At 38.4% G+C, this 20,045-nt stretch overlaps 4 protein-coding genes across 5 annotated transcripts in view; 2 read left to right on the top strand and 2 right to left on the bottom strand.

Annotated features, from left to right (window-relative positions):
• The first annotated feature begins 22 nt into the window (after positions 1–22).
• Positions 23–20,045, top strand: part of LOC145215070 (uncharacterized) — a 31,880-nt gene continuing 11,857 nt past the window's right edge. For both annotated transcript variants that reach the window (XM_080083716.1, XM_080083717.1), the window contains exons 1-2: positions 23–81; positions 314–860. In XM_080083716.1, the coding sequence (XP_079939842.1) occupies positions 779–860 (82 nt within the window). In that variant the 5' untranslated portion in view covers positions 23–81; positions 314–778. The remainder of the gene's footprint in view (positions 82–313; positions 861–20,045) is intronic.
• Positions 1,380–4,059, top strand: LOC145215073 (uncharacterized). Its single transcript, XM_080083723.1, has 2 exons — positions 1,380–1,939; positions 2,305–4,059. The coding sequence occupies exons 1-2, from the start codon at positions 1,819–1,821 to the stop codon at positions 2,583–2,585; spliced, it is 402 nt and encodes a 133-aa protein (XP_079939849.1). The 5' UTR covers positions 1,380–1,818; the 3' UTR covers positions 2,586–4,059.
• Positions 3,108–4,652, bottom strand: LOC145215495 (uncharacterized). The gene is made up of 3 exons (XM_080084199.1): positions 4,464–4,652; positions 4,198–4,297; positions 3,108–3,190 (listed from the first exon to the last, which is right to left on the bottom strand). Exons 1-3 carry the CDS (start codon positions 4,650–4,652, stop codon positions 3,108–3,110), a joined length of 372 nt encoding a protein of 123 aa, XP_079940325.1.
• LOC145215071 (uncharacterized) lies at positions 4,952–19,552 on the bottom strand. Its single transcript, XM_080083720.1, has 10 exons — positions 18,500–19,552; positions 17,863–17,962; positions 15,300–15,399; positions 14,709–14,925; positions 13,708–13,762; positions 13,273–13,422; positions 11,467–11,568; positions 9,558–9,629; positions 8,072–8,208; positions 4,952–6,611 (listed from the first exon to the last, which is right to left on the bottom strand). The coding sequence occupies exons 1-10, from the start codon at positions 19,447–19,449 to the stop codon at positions 6,368–6,370; spliced, it is 2,127 nt and encodes a 708-aa protein (XP_079939846.1). The 5' UTR covers positions 19,450–19,552; the 3' UTR covers positions 4,952–6,367.

Here is a 20,045-nt window from a genome sequence, read left to right on the forward strand (position 1 = left end):
CAAAGTGTTTATCCCAATACAGGCCACACGCAAAAATATCGGACCAATTTTTTCCTCTCATGCGGTTTCTCGGTTAACAAGGTTGGTAAGTAGTTGGAAGTGCCGAGTTCTGCTCTAACCATTCGTGTACATTAATTCGAGCCCGAACATTTGAGCGTTTGCGATTTAAGTTTGCTTGGTTGGGAATGGACGTAACGTAAGATCGGTGATAATATTTCCTGTGGTCTAGCCGTGTGTTATATATGTTACGTCCGTTGTGTAGCTGCTTAATAATTAATCTTATCAACTTGGAATTTGTCTATCTTATTTGTAGGTCAATTTCTGCAAGCCTGACTTCACAATCGGCATTCGGCATCATTTTGCCCCAATTCCACCAACTTTCGGGTTTTACAGAGACAACGCTTTACAAAAATATTTCGGCTGTGCTGTGGCGTTAGATTTGCGGTTTCAGGTCTGCTGATGTAACTCTATTGCCACAGATTCTTAATTATTGTAAGAAGCAAGTAGTTCGACTTTACTTAGGCTGAATCAGATAATGGGGACTTTTACCAACTGGTCGCTCTTCTGGTGGTGGGAATGAAAGTATGAGAACCGACTAGAACAGGTTTTTGCGGCCAAAAAATTTTGCGAATCGTTGTGAAAAATGCTACATTCTATTAAGTTCTGCTTGAAGCGGGCAATTACCAATCCCACGCTTTCTGCATGTGCCTTAGCGCACTTTTAAACTAGTGGGAGGTTCCGACTGAAACAGTGGTTGTTGACGAGCACCAAGTAGCCTATGTGTTGGGATTGTTTGTGGCAAGTTTGGAAAATAAATGGACACAACAGAAAATGCAGTGAAATAAGCTTCTTCAATTCAAGTAAGACGTTTTTCACATGATTTTTTTATTGATTTTGTCAACATCGGAAGTTTGGGTGCAAAGCTTGTTCTTGAACATTTGAAAAGTTTTATGGGTAAAGACGAAACACTGGTGTATTATGCATTGGATTATTAGTGGGTGTGATCCCTTTAGAAAATCACTGGTTTGTTTGTATGAACTCACTGTGTGACGACAGATATGACGTAACGAACGCCAGCCATCGGTCTACACTAGATTTAATTGATTTTGCAAATATTTCTTTGTTTATTCCGTTCCCCGGACCAGTGTATTACATTGTGATGTATTTGATTGTAACATGCACGTTAGGTTGTTTGTGTTATTTGATTATTGGTAGTTCTGACACAAATCTGAATCAGTTGTTGATTACTGGCTCTCTGCTGCACCTAGAAGTTTTACATCTTGCAACTATGAGCGCTAAGAATCGCTATTTGTTGGATGAAACGGCGATTTTCTTTTGCGCGATAAGCCGATTGTTACAATTCGATTGTTCCATTATGACAATGAATAATAGAATGCGTCCATTCTTAACTTTGTTGTGTTAAGACACGTGTAAGTTTGTCGCGAACTAAAATCCGCTGCGACAAATTTTGTTTTGGTGCGAAGTGAGCTAGACTGATATTTTGACTTCGAGCAGAATTTCGTAATTTGTCGTTTTGTTCGTTAACTTGTGAAGTAGTTTGGAAAGAATGCGTGTTTGTGAGTTTTTAGAGGATCTAGTTGCAAATCTGACTGTTGCTTTCTTTTCAGTGGCTGTAAAGTTTCCGGTTCGAATATAGGAATGTAAAAAATAACAATTGTAAAAAAGCTCAAACAATTCACGTACAACAAAGTATTGTGCATTTCAATTGTGCATGGTGCACTAAAACAGGATTTAGAAAGTTAACAGCAGTTAAAATACTGGTAAACGATTGTTGGTTAACGTAGTGAGAAATCGGTTATGGATACAACGTCACAAAGTCGCAGGACTTCCGTTATAATTTCCGGAAGTAGAAACGTCGGTTTTGAAGATGAAAATGACGAGTTGACTCGATATTGTTGGATGTGCTACAAGCAACACAGTTAGATGGGAAGTGTTTTGTTGTTTGTGCATAAAACTTGAACTTGAACACGTTTAAAACTGAAAGCTGGTTCCTTGTGAGCTTCGTGCAACTGATCGTGGTAAAGTTTTGGCGTCAATTAAAACAATAACTATGTAGATAAATAATAACTAATTCCGACAAGTATTGTCTAACCTGCTATTAGTAAGCAATTTATGTCCAACTTGCACTGGAAATACGTTTAAACCATTTTCCCGTTAAGCATTTTCCAAAAAAATTCGCTTTAACACAAAAGCTTCCCATGTAGACGGAAGTGCTTTTAAAATTCTTATGTTTTCGATTTTAAAAACAAAATCTGCTCACATTTTGCAAACAAAACCTTTCAGACTTTCCGGAAAGGGCGCGCAAAAACTTCGATGACGTCATGAGCGGTCACGTGGGAAAGTTATTGTCAAATCTGATTGGTCGTTGGGAGGATGACGTCACAATGCTCGGTCAGCTGAGTTTGTTCGGAACGAATTTTCGCTTTATTGTCACGTGGTTGGAAAGTCAACAGCGCCGCAAGTGTCGAAGGAAAAAGTCGCAACCAAAAGTTTCGGATCAGGCGGCTGCCGCTAGTAGGAGGGCAAGTTACGCCAGCGTCGTTTACCGGTTAAATAAACGCTGACTTCGTGAGACGAGATTTTTTAGTAAGACGCAATTTATTCGCACACCTGTTTTTTCGTTTCAAAATTTTTGCTAATGCAAAACCGTAAAATCTGAATTTTTGTATTTGGAACCTTGGCCAACAAAGGAATTTGAGCACGTATGACACAATGTTATTGACTATCGTTTGACTGTTTTAATCGGTCGTATTTAGTTACACCAACATTGGTTCTCGTCCCTTTCCTCCTCGTTTACCTCTTTGCAGATTTTCGTGGTAATATTAACCCGAGATTTATCATGCTTTCCCCTATAAAGCATGTCATATTTACCCCTGATTGAAAACGCTTAAGTTAAACTCAGCATAACAAAGGTTTAAAATTTCGGACGTAAATATCAACAATGTTCTTGGAGTAAAAAATCTATTTCGGCTGTTGGATATTAAACATAAATTCACTCCACGGTTGATACCAAGATGATGTTTGAAAACAAGTTTGATTTTCGGTTTTTATTTAACGAAACAGACAAAGCATAAACAATTCACAGATCACGAGTTGTAGTATTCTCTTCTAAAGTTGATCAAAGTTACTTCAAGAACCACTCGAAGAACGAAAATAATGCCGTTGAAAACTAAAACAAAAATGTTTATCTTTAAAATAAAACGCAAAATTTTACACCGCTAGATGGTGCTAAGGTACGTCGCATTATACTGAATTGTGATTTTTAAGCGCTTTAATTATGTTTTTGCCCATCCCTCTAGCAGGCATCATTCTGCAATGCGGTTTAAGAGAAAGAACACGGCGAATCCATCATATCGTATTGACACATAAACAAGATAATGTTAAAACAGTCTAATCTTATTCTTAGTAATGGACTTTGTTGTTGACATAGTAATTTTAATTTACTACAGAAATAAACAGCTTAGAATACAATATTATCCACCCCATAATGTGTGTTTCTCAAACTTTTATTTACCCCAATGCGGATCTATAATATGTTAATCAAAATTGTAAGGGTCGCCATAAACAGTAATGTGGAAAAAACGATCGTTTACTTTGGTGATATTTTGAAATTAAGGTTTTTGTTGTCCTTGGACACACATGGATACCTGCCAGGGCGCACCGTTTGAAAAACCCTTATATACCTATATATTGTGTGGACACAATTAATTTTACCCATGCTGTTTTTCATAAAGCGAAAAATCGATGGAGTGGCTTTTGTGTGTTTCCAATATTAATTTCATTATTATCCTGTTATAAGTGTTAGAAACCCGCAAATAAACCCGGACAAATAAACGGGCTTTGTGTGAGCAATGTCATCTCCAAATAAGGGAAGCTTCTGCATATTTCAGTGAAATTATACGGATGTCTATGAAGCTGTTTCCCGCTTACGTTATTTCTTCGTAGTTTGTTTAAAGTCGACTGTCGCAGTATTTCAAGTCAAGCCTAATCCAAATCATGCTTGCCAATGAGAACCGAAATTTTTGATCTTGGATATCTGATTTTCAACAACTAGAAAACGTGCATAAAAATGCGTGGGCATCCTAGGCTTATTTACATTTTGATGGTTGACCAGGTCACCGTAAAGCTGCGCATGTAGTTTCATCTGATTGTAAAGTTTTTTAAAATTTTGTTTACCTATAAGAAGACAAGAAATTCTGTCAGTTCGTCGTTTGTATCTTGATGTTTTGTACACAAATCCGAGAACAGACATGAGAAATGTGATAACGTGCAGCACCTTAAAGAAAACAACAACATAATTATTGCTACATTAGTTATTAAACAGCAATTCTTGTTTGTAGTTTTACAAGAAAAACGACAACAACAGCAGCCTAATTCTTATCTGGGATTGTGACACAAAATTAAATTAAGGCACATAATTTTGTGACACTTTCTTTACCCACCAGTGTGATGTACGTAAAACTTTGGGTAGTAAGCAAGGGCTGGCCGATGCTGTATTGAACAATGTCGTTTGTGAGGCCTCCGAGCAGCACAATTCCGCAGAGGGCGGACAGTTGCGAAAGCAGTTCGTCTTTTCGACGCCATTTGACGATTTCCTTTGTATTGATACTGCCAGATGAATATCTGGCCATTCCATACTTAAACGTTGCAAGAAGTTTACTTTAAACTACGTCCCTTTTAAGCCCGCCTTGTTGCGGACTGACGACATAATTTAAATCACAATTTATCTGACATAAAGAACATTAAATTCCGTGCAATTATACTATCTTTGGATTGTTTATGACGTAAGAGGTTGAACTGTTACGTCAAGAATGGACAATTATGGCTGCAAAGTTTAAGTCCTTTGCCTAAGTTTCAGCTGGTTTGCATTTACTACTAAATGTAAATTAGCTAATTGGCATGTTTTCAAACCCCAAAGAACGCCGACAAGTTATTCAACACACGATGTATTGTTCATTTTTCTTTTGTAAGAATAAACGATGTACAGCAAAGGTTTTAAAAAACACAAAATCGTCGGTAATAAAACATACAAATCAACTTTTTGTGCAAGGTTTGAAATGTTTTCGTAGGAATGCTTGAATTTTTCGTAATTGTTGGAGTTAATTACAAAGCAGAATTTATAGAAATTATTTAAATGTTTGTCATGTTATGAATTCACAAAACACAAGGTTACTGGTATTTAAGTTTTGGTCCAATCAATGTTTACCAATTTCAACAAATTTTGTCAGAAACTTATCAAAACGCAAGTAGGTGCACATTGGGGCAATAAAAATGTACCCAGGGGGGTAAAACCGCCCCAAACACCAACAAAAAGTACCTAACCCCATAGCACAGTGGGTGGTGCATCTATTTGATGTTGGACTTCAGACAACATACAAGCACATTGCTATAACTGGTCTGAGGTTTACATGCTTGTATTTTGATTCAAGTTTAACGCAGGATCTACCACAGGAAATAACAAGCTTACATTGAGATTGGGAAAAACACCTGCTAAAAGTTAAGATTAATTAAAGAAAACACTGAGATATTTTCCCAATGAAGATTTAAACGCAAAAATAACAAGTGCAATAAAATAAAAAAATTGAAACGAAAACAAAAATACAAGTGAAGAAATTTCACAGATTTTGTTTTTTAATTTGATCTAAACAGAATTGATGCATAAAATCTTGGACCACGTGTTACAATTGTAAATATTGTAGTTTAAAAACTAAAAAGCATTTTTAATAACCCACTAAAAGCTGTTCATTAAGTTGAATTCGGACAGCGTTGTTTGTTAAAAGTCTTTGTCGCATTAAATGGCTACAGTGAATGGAACCAAGCACCCAGAATTTCTTGCATTATCGCCACATAAACAAACATTGTGACGCAATAAATAAATGCATTCGAAGCGGGTAAAAATTCTCAGAAAAAATGTGAAGCAAAGTTGACTTTCTGAAGCAGTTGTCATGGTTTTGTCAATTTTAGTGGTTTATGTAGTTCAAGGTTTTGTTTTATTTAATATTGGCTGTGGTTGGAATTTGTTTACGAATATTTTACACTGCATTGTTATCCAGCAGAAATTTAGTGTGCAGCATAACTTAGCAGCGCGGCCGGTTATCTAAATCGGTGAAAGTTCATTTGTTGTAGAGTGTTGTATCAAGTGTTGCTCGTGGATTCAATCAACATTTGTAAACAGGAATGAAACGCGTACCTCGTCACCTCACGCTGTGTGATACACCTTGAAGCGTCGCCGACACGAAACCCCGGGTACCTGTGTTCTGACCCCTTCAACCCCTGCGACGCTCGGGGGCTTATTTTTTGGGCCGGGGGTTCAACTAGTGTCCCACTGCGCAGCATACACGCGCAGCTACGTTTTCTCGCCCACCACTGCAATCTCGGTGGCGCTGTTCCGTGCGTCCTGACGTCGTAACGCTTTCCGGTTCGATCGAGGACTCCACGTGACGTCATCAGTGACGTGGTTGACCTGCTCGACACTGGGTGGCGCCGTGTGCTGTGGTTCGTCGTTAGGTGGCGCAGTTTGTTGCAGTTCCACCAGTATTCCTTCAAACAGCGACACTAGGTTGTCCATGCCGAACAGGTAACCGTCCTCTCTGGAAAAGTTTTCAATGTTTAAATTCTTTACCAAATATGGACACGCAAATATTCTATTGTACCCTTCTCTATCAGCACTCAATTGGGAGTTTTATTGATTCTATGGGCGCGACGTCGCTACTCAAGTTTTTATGTAAACGAAAATTTTCCACGCGGCCGATATCTCACAAATGTCAGTTACTGTCAATATTAGGCGGCCATCAGGCGATAAACCATCGCCAACACAACAATTTTACCACAATGAAGATAAATGTTTAACGTTATAAATGGCACAGGACATATGCAAGACACTTCCCTTCAACACCACTGTGAGCGCTGTGGAGTTATGTAACTAGTCAGACGGTACATCACGTGGTTCGCTAACGGAAACGGTTATGACATCACAGACGGTTGTGTGTGGGTTGGTGCGTGTTATGTGTTGGCTGGTCATTGCTGTGCTTCGCAAAATAATTCGACTAATGATGTACGACTTGCAGCAATGTTGCGGTCAGCAGGAATACAACTATAGCTCGCTTCCAAAAAATTCAATTCAGCGTAAAAACGGCGGCGTTAATTAAATGAATAGTGTATTTTTAGATTCCATTGAGGTCATAAATACCATTGTGATGTGACTGTAGAGTCAATCAACATTAGGGTGAACAATAAAACCTCATAATGTCTAATTTTACATAATTTTTTCGTGAATCATTTTAATCAATGTGCGCCCTTTAAAGGACGGATTACTAAAAATACATTCTGCTGTATTTTGGCGAAAAATGTCTAAAACTGTGCAGTTGAATTTTGCCCTTTTACAATAATGACAACAAAAACGTAACTAGTTGTAGAACCCCAGAACGCTGTGTTTCACATTTGGGTACCAACCTAATTACAACAGTCGCATTTCTTAAACCTTGTAGCAGGTCAACTGGGGGCATTATGACACAATAATAAGATGTAGCCATTAGCAACACAGCGTCATATGTGCTATAAATTAAGCGTACGACATTTACCACTTTTGCGTTTAAGTTCTTCGACTATAAGTTGCGGCAGGTGCATTAAAGCGGGGCTATCTTTGTTGGGAGAAGCAACAGCTGGTTAAGCGATGCACACGGCAGGTTACACAGATGTGCTGTGTTCAAGTTGTCAATACAAAACCCATCACCAATACAACATAAATTGAGTGGGTTCGGTGTATGCAGTGGTGGGATTCAGCCGGTTCGCACCGGTTCCATAGAACCGTCTCACGAAGTTTTATGAGATCAGCGCACCGGTTAGCACTACTGGTTACTGTCAAAGGACATTTTGTAACAGAACCGGCTGAAAAATATGACTTTTGTGATAGAACCGGCTGACAAAAATTTAAATCCCACCGCTGGGTGTATGTAAGCTTGAAAACTAGGCTACATTGGCCACTGACTGTAAAATTTACATCCAAAATATCATCTGGGTTTGGCGCACAGCTGTGTTAAGTTGAACTTGCCTGTTCCCCTCCTTCCATTCAGACCGGTGGTCCAGCTTCTGGCTGCTGGGAAGTCGTGTTGTTTTACCGAAGTCGATCATCCAAACGTTTGCCTCCCCTGTACTGTCGTGGACGAACAACAACGAGCTTCCTATCACCTGCACACAAGTAAATGTTAAATGTTTAACTTAATGAATATAGTGTTGTTGCCAGGCATGTTTCATAAACTTTTCTTTTTGTTCAACCGACAAATTTAAACAAATCATCCGACGTTTTACTCTGCTTAGAACGGCGAGACTTTGAAACGTCGGATGATTTGTTTATATTTGCCGCTTGAACAAAGTTGGGTTCAAGTTAATGTTGTGCACACAATGTTTCGGTTTGTTGTGGTACTGGCAGTAAACCTCAGTGACAGAGCGCTGGTTTTAAAAACGTGAGAAACTTTTTAAACTTAATATGAAGCTTTGCATTGGGTGTGAAGTATTGCGCCACACAGAGATGCCCGTTTATCTGCGTGTAACAGTAAAATGTGTCGAATAAAACCAGGGTGGATATATAATTAGAAATAGCTCAACGGGTTTGATTGAATGAACTGCAATGCAGCAGCAATTAGAATGCTTGCTATAACTTGGACCATCAAAAACCTGCCACTTAACTTTGTCTGCACCGACATCCTCAAGTTATAAATAACCGCAGCACAAGAAGCGACATAAATACACACAACCTAATGGACGGCATAATAAACAATAGACACATTCTTAACCTCTCTATTAACGACTGTGACGTCACAAAGGCGCTTGTGGTTGCTAAATATATGAGCAAAATAATTCAGAAATGTCAGATCGATTTAGTAGGTCAGACGGGTTGTTAATATTGAGTACGAAATAATTCCACAGGTGTGCCGCTGGTGGTTCTTTCAATAATTAATATGTTCCAGAGTCGCAATGGGATTAAGGAACAACGAAATTTAATGGAAGGATCGTGTCAGATCTCAGATAAGCCGTGTTAATAACTCGTTCCCCCTACGAGGTTTGCTGACGACACGTGTTGGGAAATCAACATGTTATTTGTCGAATCAACAAACAGTTTGTACAAAAACATTGGGTTTAATATCGCCATGTGCCGGGAGTATGTTACTTTAATATTTTCGTGGCCGCGTGTTCAGCTAACTGCGAAATTGCTTCAGAATTGCGCCGATATTAATATTTCAACAACTGATAACTCAAGAAAACTGAAACGTCATAAAACACGCAATAACACGCATGAGTGGCTCGATGCGCATGAAAGACTTTATGCGATTAAGTCAAATGTTTCGAAATCAATAGAAGCGGACAGAAACAGTTATTTACGCATCGCTGCACACAATAATTGTATACTTTGCGCAAACGAACAACAACAATCAATACAGTTGATTTAAAATGTCGCAAGTATAGCTTGAGCTCAACTAAAAAATGTAATTTAAGATTTTTGCACCCAAGTAAACTGCGGGTTACTCTAGGTCACTCACCTCATGGCTGTGGAAGAAATCTGATTGGCCCAACGCGTGGCACATGCTTTTCAACCTCTCAATGTATTTCTTCTGCAAATTATAAAGAATTGTTAGAAAACGGGCAAATGCAAGGCTGGATGCCTTAAGCGGGTTCTGAACCAGCTAAAAAATAGTTTTTTTGTATTTTTTTCTCCCACTGCGTAGTATACAACTGTTGTGCAATATTAAGAAAACAGCACAGGTCGATATGTCGCGGTTTAAGCAATAAATGAAGCATCCTGCGAAATTCACAGGACGATCTGCATAAGCCGAGTTATATTTAGTCAAGCTGAAACTGGCTTGCGGTTTTCCAGATTTCTAAATATAAATTTTCCACCTCACAAAGATGACCACGCAGTTTCGCGGTAAATACCTCGGCAGGATTTCTCATTGTGAAACAGTGAGTTATGCAAATGTATCCGATTTAGAAAAGCCCTAAGTAAATCTTTTTACGTTGAAACATGCTTTCCCACAAAACTTGAGTAGCGCATTTACATACAAAGAGCAAAGTTAATCCCTAAGGAAAATTTACGATGTTAAAGTTTGGCGTCTTAGGTGGTTTTGGGCAAACGGAGCGATATTATCTGCGCAACGCAGTGCGACAGTTGGCTTGGGAGAACAGATTGGCATCGAATTAACGTCTTCCACCACAATTTGACGTGTAAATATGCCGCGTCCTCACTAAATGTCACTCTATTTCGGAGTAGTGTTGTAAATGTGCAGGCTTGATTGCCGAATGTGACGTACGTTCAAGATCGACAATATGAAGTGATCCAATTCAATTAACATCGATATATTTGTATCCAACACATACCACCGATATGCAATAAAACCAATATTTGAACGACATTTTTGTTAAAAACCAATATTTCAAAGGTCACTGAAAACATCTATTCGTATTTTAATTCAGAAACAGTTGCAGAAATAAACGTAAAAGTGGCTTTTTGCCAAAAACTCTTTCGTTGCAAGTTTCTATGCAAGGTCACACACAAGGTCGTAAACCTCCCTCCCCCCAAATCTAGTGCCCTTGACCAGTTTGTGAGGTCATAAGGACGAAATTATTGGTGAACAACAAGATTACTCCCCCCAAATTATCATTTCCTTAATATTCATCAAGCAAACAAACAAAGTGAGTTATCGATCTTGTGACAAAGCACTTGATTGTTCGCTCATAATACTTCAATCGCGAAGTTTAATTGTGTCCCCACAATCTATTTATCAATCTGACTTCAGTATTTTTTACTTTGGTGCGAATGAATGCGTCTCAGTGAATCAAAAATAACTTCTGTATCGCCTCAACAAAGCGTTCTTAGTTTGCCCCTTTGTTTTCGTTTCGGTTCTATTTCGATTTGTTCCCACATAAACTCAACTCGGCTTGTGGGAAGTTATTTACGTCAGTCGCCCAACTCTGACAGTTTCGTTAAAACTTTCCAGCTCGGTTTTAATTCTCCAGCGAACCCCACAAGCTAAATACAACTCAAAAATCTCAGCAAGTCAACAAGCCGCGCCCAAATGCACACATTGTGACGTCACAATGAACGGCAGCGAGCCAACAAACGATCGCAGCTTCCAACCGCGATTCCTGATTTACAATTGAAGAGGGGAAAAGAAAATTCCCCGCACCATTGTGACGTAATTGAGGTTTGACAATAAACTTTGTTGGTGGAATAAAGCATTTGTTAACAAATCCGCAACGTAAACTTATGTACCTTGCACCGTTACTTTCCGATAATGCGATGTAACTTTTACGACTTGCAATTATGTGTTTTCTACGGCGAATACATACATAGCATCGTTTCAATTGACTGCACCAAGCTAGTTCAGGAACCCGCTTTAAGGAGTGATGTACACAAATATACCACAACTATCTTTATGCCATGCAACCCACCAGCACTGACACGTTGTTATCGATGAAATACTTGAAGGCCTCGCAAACTTGGCACTGAGTCTTGGTCAGCTTGTAATCCTTACTCGGATCCTTGTCGCTTTTCTGCGAAGACCAAAATAAACATGTTAGTGGCGAGCACAACGTTTTACAGAGAACAGAAAAGCGTAAACCCAAGTTACTCGTCCGCCTGTATCAAGTGACTTGGCAGTTTTGTCTTTTGATGTTTTACCAACTAAACGATCATATTATGGTTCAAATTTACGAACACATTTAGTCATTCATCCTTATATATTTAAGATAATTGTTTCACCTTTACAGCATCATCGGTTTCTTATCTATTTCACAAGGATAAATGATTAAATGAGTTCATAAATTTGAATTAAGAGGCATAAGGTTCATCATAGTCTTCATCCACCAGCAATGAGCTAATTTAAAGTATACTGTATCATATTATGATGTGTGAAACATAAAGTTAGATGTGTTCAGTTGGCAAAGTTTTATTTATTCGTGTTCAAGCAGGTGCGCGGTTGTTCCCGTTTATCGATTCCGTCCCAATTTCACCCCACAAGACGGTAGTTACTTCAACACGGAAGCGCAAAAACAAGACCGCGTGTGACGTCATACTGGCGCACTGTGACGTCACATAGTGCCAGCTTCCGGTGGAACGGTGGAGTGAGTAAAGTGGGTGAAATAGACTTAGCGCTTTAGCTGGTAACGTTATATGTTTAGCCTACATACAGGTTGAGGTTAAAGTTAGGTTGGACGCCCTTGCTTAGTTAGTCATACCAATCATAACGTCACAGTCGGTTTAGTGAAGGCCACAGCCATCTCATTTTGGTCAACGTTTAAAGATTAATTGTTGTTGAAATGTCACCTAATGTTGCTGCACCATCAGCAGACGTTCAACGCGATACCCATAAAGTAAACAGCACTTCGCCACTCAGTCTGTGTGGCTTCGACGCTTTTTGTGATGAAACAAGTGCGGTGTTTGCCCGAACTCGCTTCAATCGAATTAAGAGCGTGAAACAAGTGGTCGGCTGCTTAAACACAAACCAAGAACTCTCCCAAATGTCCATTCAACAATCTGGGACAATCTCTCTTTGTGACGTGACAATAAAACTGGAATGAGTCAATTTATAGTCGGTTAGTGTTTAATGGGTGGGTTGTAAATTTCGGCAGCTTTTGTGATTCAACAATCGCGTTCTGTGACAAACTTTAACCTCTGTGACGTGATAATACGGTAAAAATGACAAAGGGAGCGCGCGTCATTTGTTTGACAAACAATGGTTGAACAATGGAGGGGGAGGGGCTCATTTGGTGAATCATTTTTGGAAAGGTAAAAAGTTTTTTCTGAACTTTGCGAGTGATTTATTGTTTTGCAAACAAAATCGATTGTTTACTATTTAGTTTGCAATGCACCGCAATTTGTTGAAATTCGTAGGAAAACGATTTTTAGTAGGCCCAAATGTGACTAACAAATAAATGTAAAGCGATTTTGGAATGTTAATAAAGCGACCACCGAATAATTAAATCAAACTCAAGCTTGTGTGAATAGTGAGGAAGGTTTTGTGAGCAAACATACGATCCTTTGTTTAGCTCTCCACTCAACAATGAATACAGAACACTTAATACAAAAACAGGCGCGCATATAGACGCTATCTTCATGACTCGGTGAATTAGCAACTACAAAACTTGTGACGCAACAGACAACACAACAACCGCCATTGTTTTGTCACTTAGAGTTATAATATGCGCAGAGTAGGTGTGCATGTTTGATGCTGAGAAGTTGTTTTCAGTTTTTCTCACCTTGATTCCTTCGATTCTGAACCCAAGGTTTGATGTTGAACTAATTTGTTCTCTCCACTGCATGTAGCGGGGCTTCGTCACGGCTGACTGATTTCGTTCCACTTCAGTAGGCTCGTCAGGTGACACTTCTACCATCTTCATATACATGTCCTGAAAAAATTGATTTAAGGGAATTAAAAAAAATGTTCACTTTACAATTCGTGATCGACTTACGGCTGCGTCACATTCTATGTTTTACTTATTCGGTGCTGAAATTAGGTCACAGCGGCTCGTAAACATTTAAAGTGTGTTCCTTACATTGGACACAGCTTTGAAACGCAAAATCGTGAAGCGTTCCTCATTTAAAAAAAAAAAAAGTTTTCGTCTCATATACATTGTTGTGTTGATGATGAAATACCACGTGTTTGGTTACAAACATTATGTGACGTCACTAACCTGACGTAATCTCGGTTTGACCTTGGCTTTCACAAGTTCGTCCTCCAAATATGTTCTGTCAGAAAAAAAACGCGTAAATAATGAGGTCGAAAAAAATCACCGGTTTCGCAACTAGCTTCGTGCAGCCATGCGTAAAGGTGTTTGAAAGATTGTTTGGAATTTTTTTTATTTTTGATGCAAATCGTAAAACCCTCGCATTAAGTGTTTGTGACAATTTATCCACAGCGCTACAATCCAAGCTGAACTATTTGAGGTAAAACACACGGAAGTGATTCCACGGAAATATTTACATCGTTAAGTGACGTCATACTTCGAAAACAAACGTGTTTGTTTCATGTTTGTGAGACAACAAATAAATATTGGCTGTTTTTCCGCAGCAGCTCGATGGGGGGGATTGAGGCTGGTTCACTCATCTTACAATAAAGTTCGTTAATTTTAACGGTGCGACAAACAGGCGCCTCGGCCTTGCAAATGTTGTGTTTAAAAAGATAAGAAATAAAAGATTCAAGGTTTAACACAGCAGCATAAGGCGCAACAGATACAAAGGGTAAATAGGTTTGGATGACAGATATCTTATGTGACAAGATCCTGTTGACAGTAAAGGGATTACTCAGGTTTTATTGTGTTGGTGAAGAATTGGGTTTTGTATGTTTTACAACTTGCTTGAAATCACACAGTATGTTAAGTGCTGATAGTTGGTGTAGGAACAATCACAACATGACAACTATACTCGATGGGTCTTTCTATATACACTCAATTCATGTTGGTGTGTTGTGTGATGTGCAAGTCATAACTTTAAATTTAACGTATCGTTAGGGACACTAAAATGACAAACAACTTTTTTAGCCTATCACACTGACAAAGCATTTGAGTCCTGTTCATAACATGGCATTATTGTACCCTGAATCTTTAAAAGACTCAATTTCTTTTTCAAAACTTTCAATACTTTAAAAACCCATGCATTGAGTAACACAGCAAAACATTTTTACAATTTTTCTCACCTTATTCCCATCTTGCAGTCCATCAGTGAGGGACAATCAAATGGGAGGAGCAAGTCTTGCATTCTTGTGTACTTCTCGCCGTTAACTTCCACCACACCATGAAAAGTTGGGGAGAAATCCTGAAGTTTTGGGTCGGATGTGAGGCCGCTCAAACACTCAGCCTCCCTCTCAACATATTTTTTAAGGATACATCCTTCTTCCCCTGGCTGAAAGTTCCCTGTTACCGGTATATAAGTGTGAATTGGTGGACATTTACACAAGGCACAGTGACTGCATGTTAGCATTCACACAAATTATTCAATAAATGAAGTAATGCCAGTAAGCAATAGGGACTGCTGCTTTTATGTCGGCTTGCTTCAGTCATATGCTACTATGGTGCACAAAACACAACATGACAATTTAAATAAAACTATAAAAAAAATTACAAGAAACAAACAAGTCAAAATACTTTGCATAAAACATGACGTTTTGACAGCAACATTCGTAATAAAAATGAATATAGGCTTGTTTGTTTCTTGTTAGAATATTTAAAACTGTGAACTGTGTGCATAAAAACATCAGAATTTAAAGAAATGTGTCTTGTAGTTTTACCTGCATGTCCTGCGAGTTGTACCCAGGGATACTTCTTCTTGAACGATTGCATAAAAGGCGACCAAATCACCATCCGTCTGATCTTGGTCCACGAGTTTTGCTGGCAATTCATAAAAGCTTTCAATCTGTCAGCCTCAAAAACTTCACTGACAAGCAAGTTATTTGGGAAATGTGTTGGACGCAGCATACCACATTGCTTATTTCATGCTTTCGACATGTTTAGCTTCATGTTAAACAAACACAGGGAAATGTTAAGGCACAGTCATACTTGGTATACAAATATAGATCACCAGTCTCAATGAAAAAATAGACTGAAACTTACAGAATACTGTGTTATGGGCAAACACACTTTAATCCAACATCTTACTAAACTATATTCTACAAAATTTTAGGATCCTGTCCTCAACCAAAATATACTTCATTTAGTTTACATGTAACAAACATAAATGTGGTTTTAACAGTAAACAAAACAATACTGCTAACTAACATACAACTGGACAAAACATTTCAACTTTTAGACGACTTGGCTGTGTGGACAAAATTCTGTCAGCTCAAATACTAGAGAAACACACCACTTGAAGAAGCTGACCTGTTTAACATTTGCCTCTAAATAAACATAAGTTACATCTTTAAACAAATAAATCTGTGCGTGGTCAACTGACGAACACACGACTTGGCGTCCATTCTAAGCAAGAAAGCTTCTACAACACAAGTTAACAAGAGTTACAACAGGCAGCCCTGAACTAGTGGTACTGAAAGGAGGCATTGGGTCGTAACAAACTGCCAAATGCCGGTTGTATACAGACCTCGCCACACAGCAGGACGCTTCTACCAACTCAACAACAAACCACTAACAGACGATTGCTTCTGCGGTTTTCCCGGGAACACAGAATAATATTGGACGCCAAACTAGCAATTCGCCAATACACACACAAGCCCTAGTGTTGCGGGGAAATACACAACACACGAAAATCAGGGAAACAACAACAATATTGTGACTGATAGTTTTTGCCCTGAAGCGGAAAAAAGTTTATCGTCAGTGAAAACGAGACAGTTTTCAACGGGCGAAATACGTCACTACTTGTTGAGTCAGAGCTGGGCACTCTGTTCAACTTCGCTGACTCAATGTTGGGGAATGCGATCTTACTTGCGCCCAAAATCTTACTTATTCATCGCAGTGCAATCTATTTGCGGTACAACGTCCACGCAGTGGCCAGTAAGCGAACAAATATGGAAGTAAAGCATTACAACTTACACAGCACTGACTATATCCTTTCTTGCGTAACAGCTAGTGACGAAACAATAACCTTTTGTGACGTAACTAATTGGAACAATGGCTTACAGGTTTTTCTCGAATTATCTTTTTAATTATAACTTCAAGTGTACGCACCTTACACCTAAATTTACGCGTCGATTAAATCTGGCAGTTAGTGCTGCGTAAGCCCTGTTATAACGCGCGCTTTCTGAACTGTGCAGACCTGATGTTTAGTTAGGTGAAGGCAACTTTTTTTCACACATGGTTTAGCAAACCTCTCAGCACGTCACAGTACCATCGCGTTTCAACATTCTTCGCCCAAAATAGATTCTCACTGCCTCTTCTTCAACTAAGCGTCGCACAGACAAATGTCGAAATACGTCCTAGTATTTTCACGCTGGGTGCAACAAAGCACGATTTTTATTTCCACTAACCAACGCAAAGGCGCAGAACGGATGTTGCTAGCAGGCGCGTCGACGTAAAAACGTGAGGAAAATGTTAAATCTGAACGTAGCTGCCATTTAACGAGCAAGTGTTTCTACAAAAATAAATTTCACCACTGTATCATGTTGTTATTGTGCAGATCACATCAAACGAAAGAGGATTTTATTGCCAACTCGTAACAGTTGCAACATGTGCTAATAAACTGCTATTCTGTGTACACAGCAGTTGAAGAAAAGCAGAACTTTTAAGCAAACCATTACAACAATTACACGCATGCTATATTGCACAACAAGGTTAAGCAAATATTTTACCATCTGTATGTAATAAATATTCTGAAGGCCACCTCTAAATAACTGCTGATTAAAATGACATGTGAATCTTTCAATACTGAAACAAAAGTTTTCTTGTGTTTTGACGCTAATCTTCACTTTTCACTTTCGTACACATAACTGAACTTTATATTCAAGCCAAGATAAAAAAAGTTTCAATCAAATATTTGCCAAAGAGATAATGTTACTCACACCCAACTTCAACAAGACTGCCTTGTTTGGTTTTATCAAATCCTTATTTATTGTGTGTCAAAAGCACATTTGAAATTTTAAGAAACACTATTACATTTTTTTTAAATTACTGTCATAATCAAGAATTAAATTTCTACCTATTAGTCTCCTATAGCCTGTAAACTGCCTTCTCTGTAAAATGCTGACTACTAAATTACTAAGTCTGTTGTCTCTGTTTATAATATAGCTTTGCATGCATGTATACAGCTGTGCCTAAAATTTAAATTGTGCCATATTGTTTGTTAAAACCATAATAAACTGTGAGCCGTTATTGGAGTTTGTTTGAAATAGTTTATTAGCTTACCGCTTTCACTTTACTGTGTCTCCTGTTCATGTTGGCCTGAATTGGATTCTCGTCACTACTTGCAAAATCTTCCTCGGATTCTTCGAACGACAACGAAGATCTGAAAAAAAATCAACAAAGATTTGAAACAAAGTATTTTGTGATGTCACTTAAACCAGTGGTCACCACCGCCGGTCCGTATACTTTTTCAGGTTAAATGCTTATCACATTTTGCCCATGAAACCTGGGGATGATAATCTAATTTAGGCGATTTCATTGCTACATATTTAGTTTTTTAAGTCAGTTCCGCGATAAAATTTCAGTTTCAAAAACTGTCCGCAGTCCAAAAAGGTTGCCGACCCCTGACCTTAACAACACCTAGCAACAGTATGATCAAATTTCAGACCTATGTTTTTTAAATAAAAACATTTGCAAAATTTATGCATCCAAAAATAATAATAGTATAAAAGTAAATAATAGTAATAAAAGTAAATAATAAGTAAGATTTTAAATAGCACACTTATTTGTTTTTTAGAAAAAATTCTTGCTCTGCAGTGAACCATTGAACCAATCATAATTTTTATCAATCACATTTTCAAAAATTCCAAACACGTTGATGTCATTTCTATTTACAAAAATTGATTTTATGAATTCCAACCTTAGTGAGCAACTGGATGAGCTTGAGAGTTTTCTCGGTAAGTTTTCTATTTGCACAGACAATGTGTTGAAAGCAGATTCATCGGCACGAGAGGAGCTATCAACGTCAGATGCAATAGAAGATGATGATGAGAAAGGAGATGAAGCATTCTTGCGCAACATTCCCACTGTTAATGTCGTGATTTTTGGTTTGTGACTGGGAGATTCCTCAGCAGACGAAGCGTTAGCACCGGAGAAGTCACTGCTGTCAACCACAGAAAAACTTATGCCTGGTTCATCTTGTTGATTATCCATACTTCCTCCGTTGTCCATCGATGAGCTGTAAGCACTGTCACAACTTCTACGTGGACTCAAAAGTTGGTGTTCATTAACTTCACCGAGTAAAAGATCTCCGTTGTTTGAGTCCAGGGAACCACTACTTTCACAAATGTTCTGTATTTTTGGGTTTCGCGCCCCTGTGCTATATCCACTATCCATACAGTCCTTATGCTGATCAACTAAACAGTATGGCTCGTTTAATGGTTGATCCTCATCCAAAATAGTGGTATCACTAACCACTACAGAGGGTATCGAAGTTAGTGCTCTACTCTTTTGCACACAGCAATTGTTTATAGTTTCATTCAAACCCTCTATGTGGTTTCCTTTCTGTTTGTTGCTATCACCGGCAGAGTTATTCACCAGTTGTTTTTCAGATAGAGAAGCGTTGTTCAACTGTTTTGTTATCGCATTAGCACATCCTGTTGTACATAGCGACGAGTTGCTACTACTGCTGCTGTTAACATCTGACAGAGTGACTTCCTGTGTTCCTCCACGGCCCATCTGCTCTCGTATACAGGGTGTACATGTTTTGCAGGGTTGTGATGTGTCATCAGCCCTTTCATGCTGAGAAACTTGGCAAGCTGTGGCTTCACGCATGTTGTTGCAATCACATTTTAATCTTTCTTCAGTCATGGTTTTTCTGTTTGCTGCCAAAGTATTTCTGATTCTTAAGGAATAAGATATTTTTACAGGTTAACATGTTTAAAGCTAACAAAAACTGGAACAAGAGATAAAAATTAAGATTAGAAAATAAGATTTTTACTTTACATTATTAACACAAACTTTAAGTAACAAGCAATGATAGCAAATTCTAATCTGTTTAATTGCAGTCAATTCAATTGCCAACCCAATGGGATTGTCCAAGACAAGGAAATAAAACAAATAATCCTGTTTTTCTAATAGACATTTAACACACAGAAGTTCCAAGGCTATGCACACTTTATTTTAAAGATCAAAACTTACATTGTGGGGAAACAGCTTTTCAAATATTTTTTGTCAGAAACACAAAACACAACTTCACAAATAAAACATTCGATGAGTCAAACAATAAATATAGTCTCATTTAAAATTCTGATAAATCATCAATTGTCAGCCCACAACTAAACAAAACATTCAGCAAAACCACAACCATATGCCTGCACAATTTGAAAAAGTTATTTAGGACTTTAAACCCTAACTCAACTAAGACTATAGGCTTGCCTAATAGACAAAATAATTTTCAAACCAAC

Source organism: Phallusia mammillata, chromosome 2 (genome assembly GCF_965637545.1).
Source record: "Phallusia mammillata chromosome 2, kaPhaMamm4.hap1.1, whole genome shotgun sequence".
Lineage (NCBI taxonomy): Eukaryota > Metazoa > Chordata > Ascidiacea > Phlebobranchia > Ascidiidae > Phallusia > Phallusia mammillata.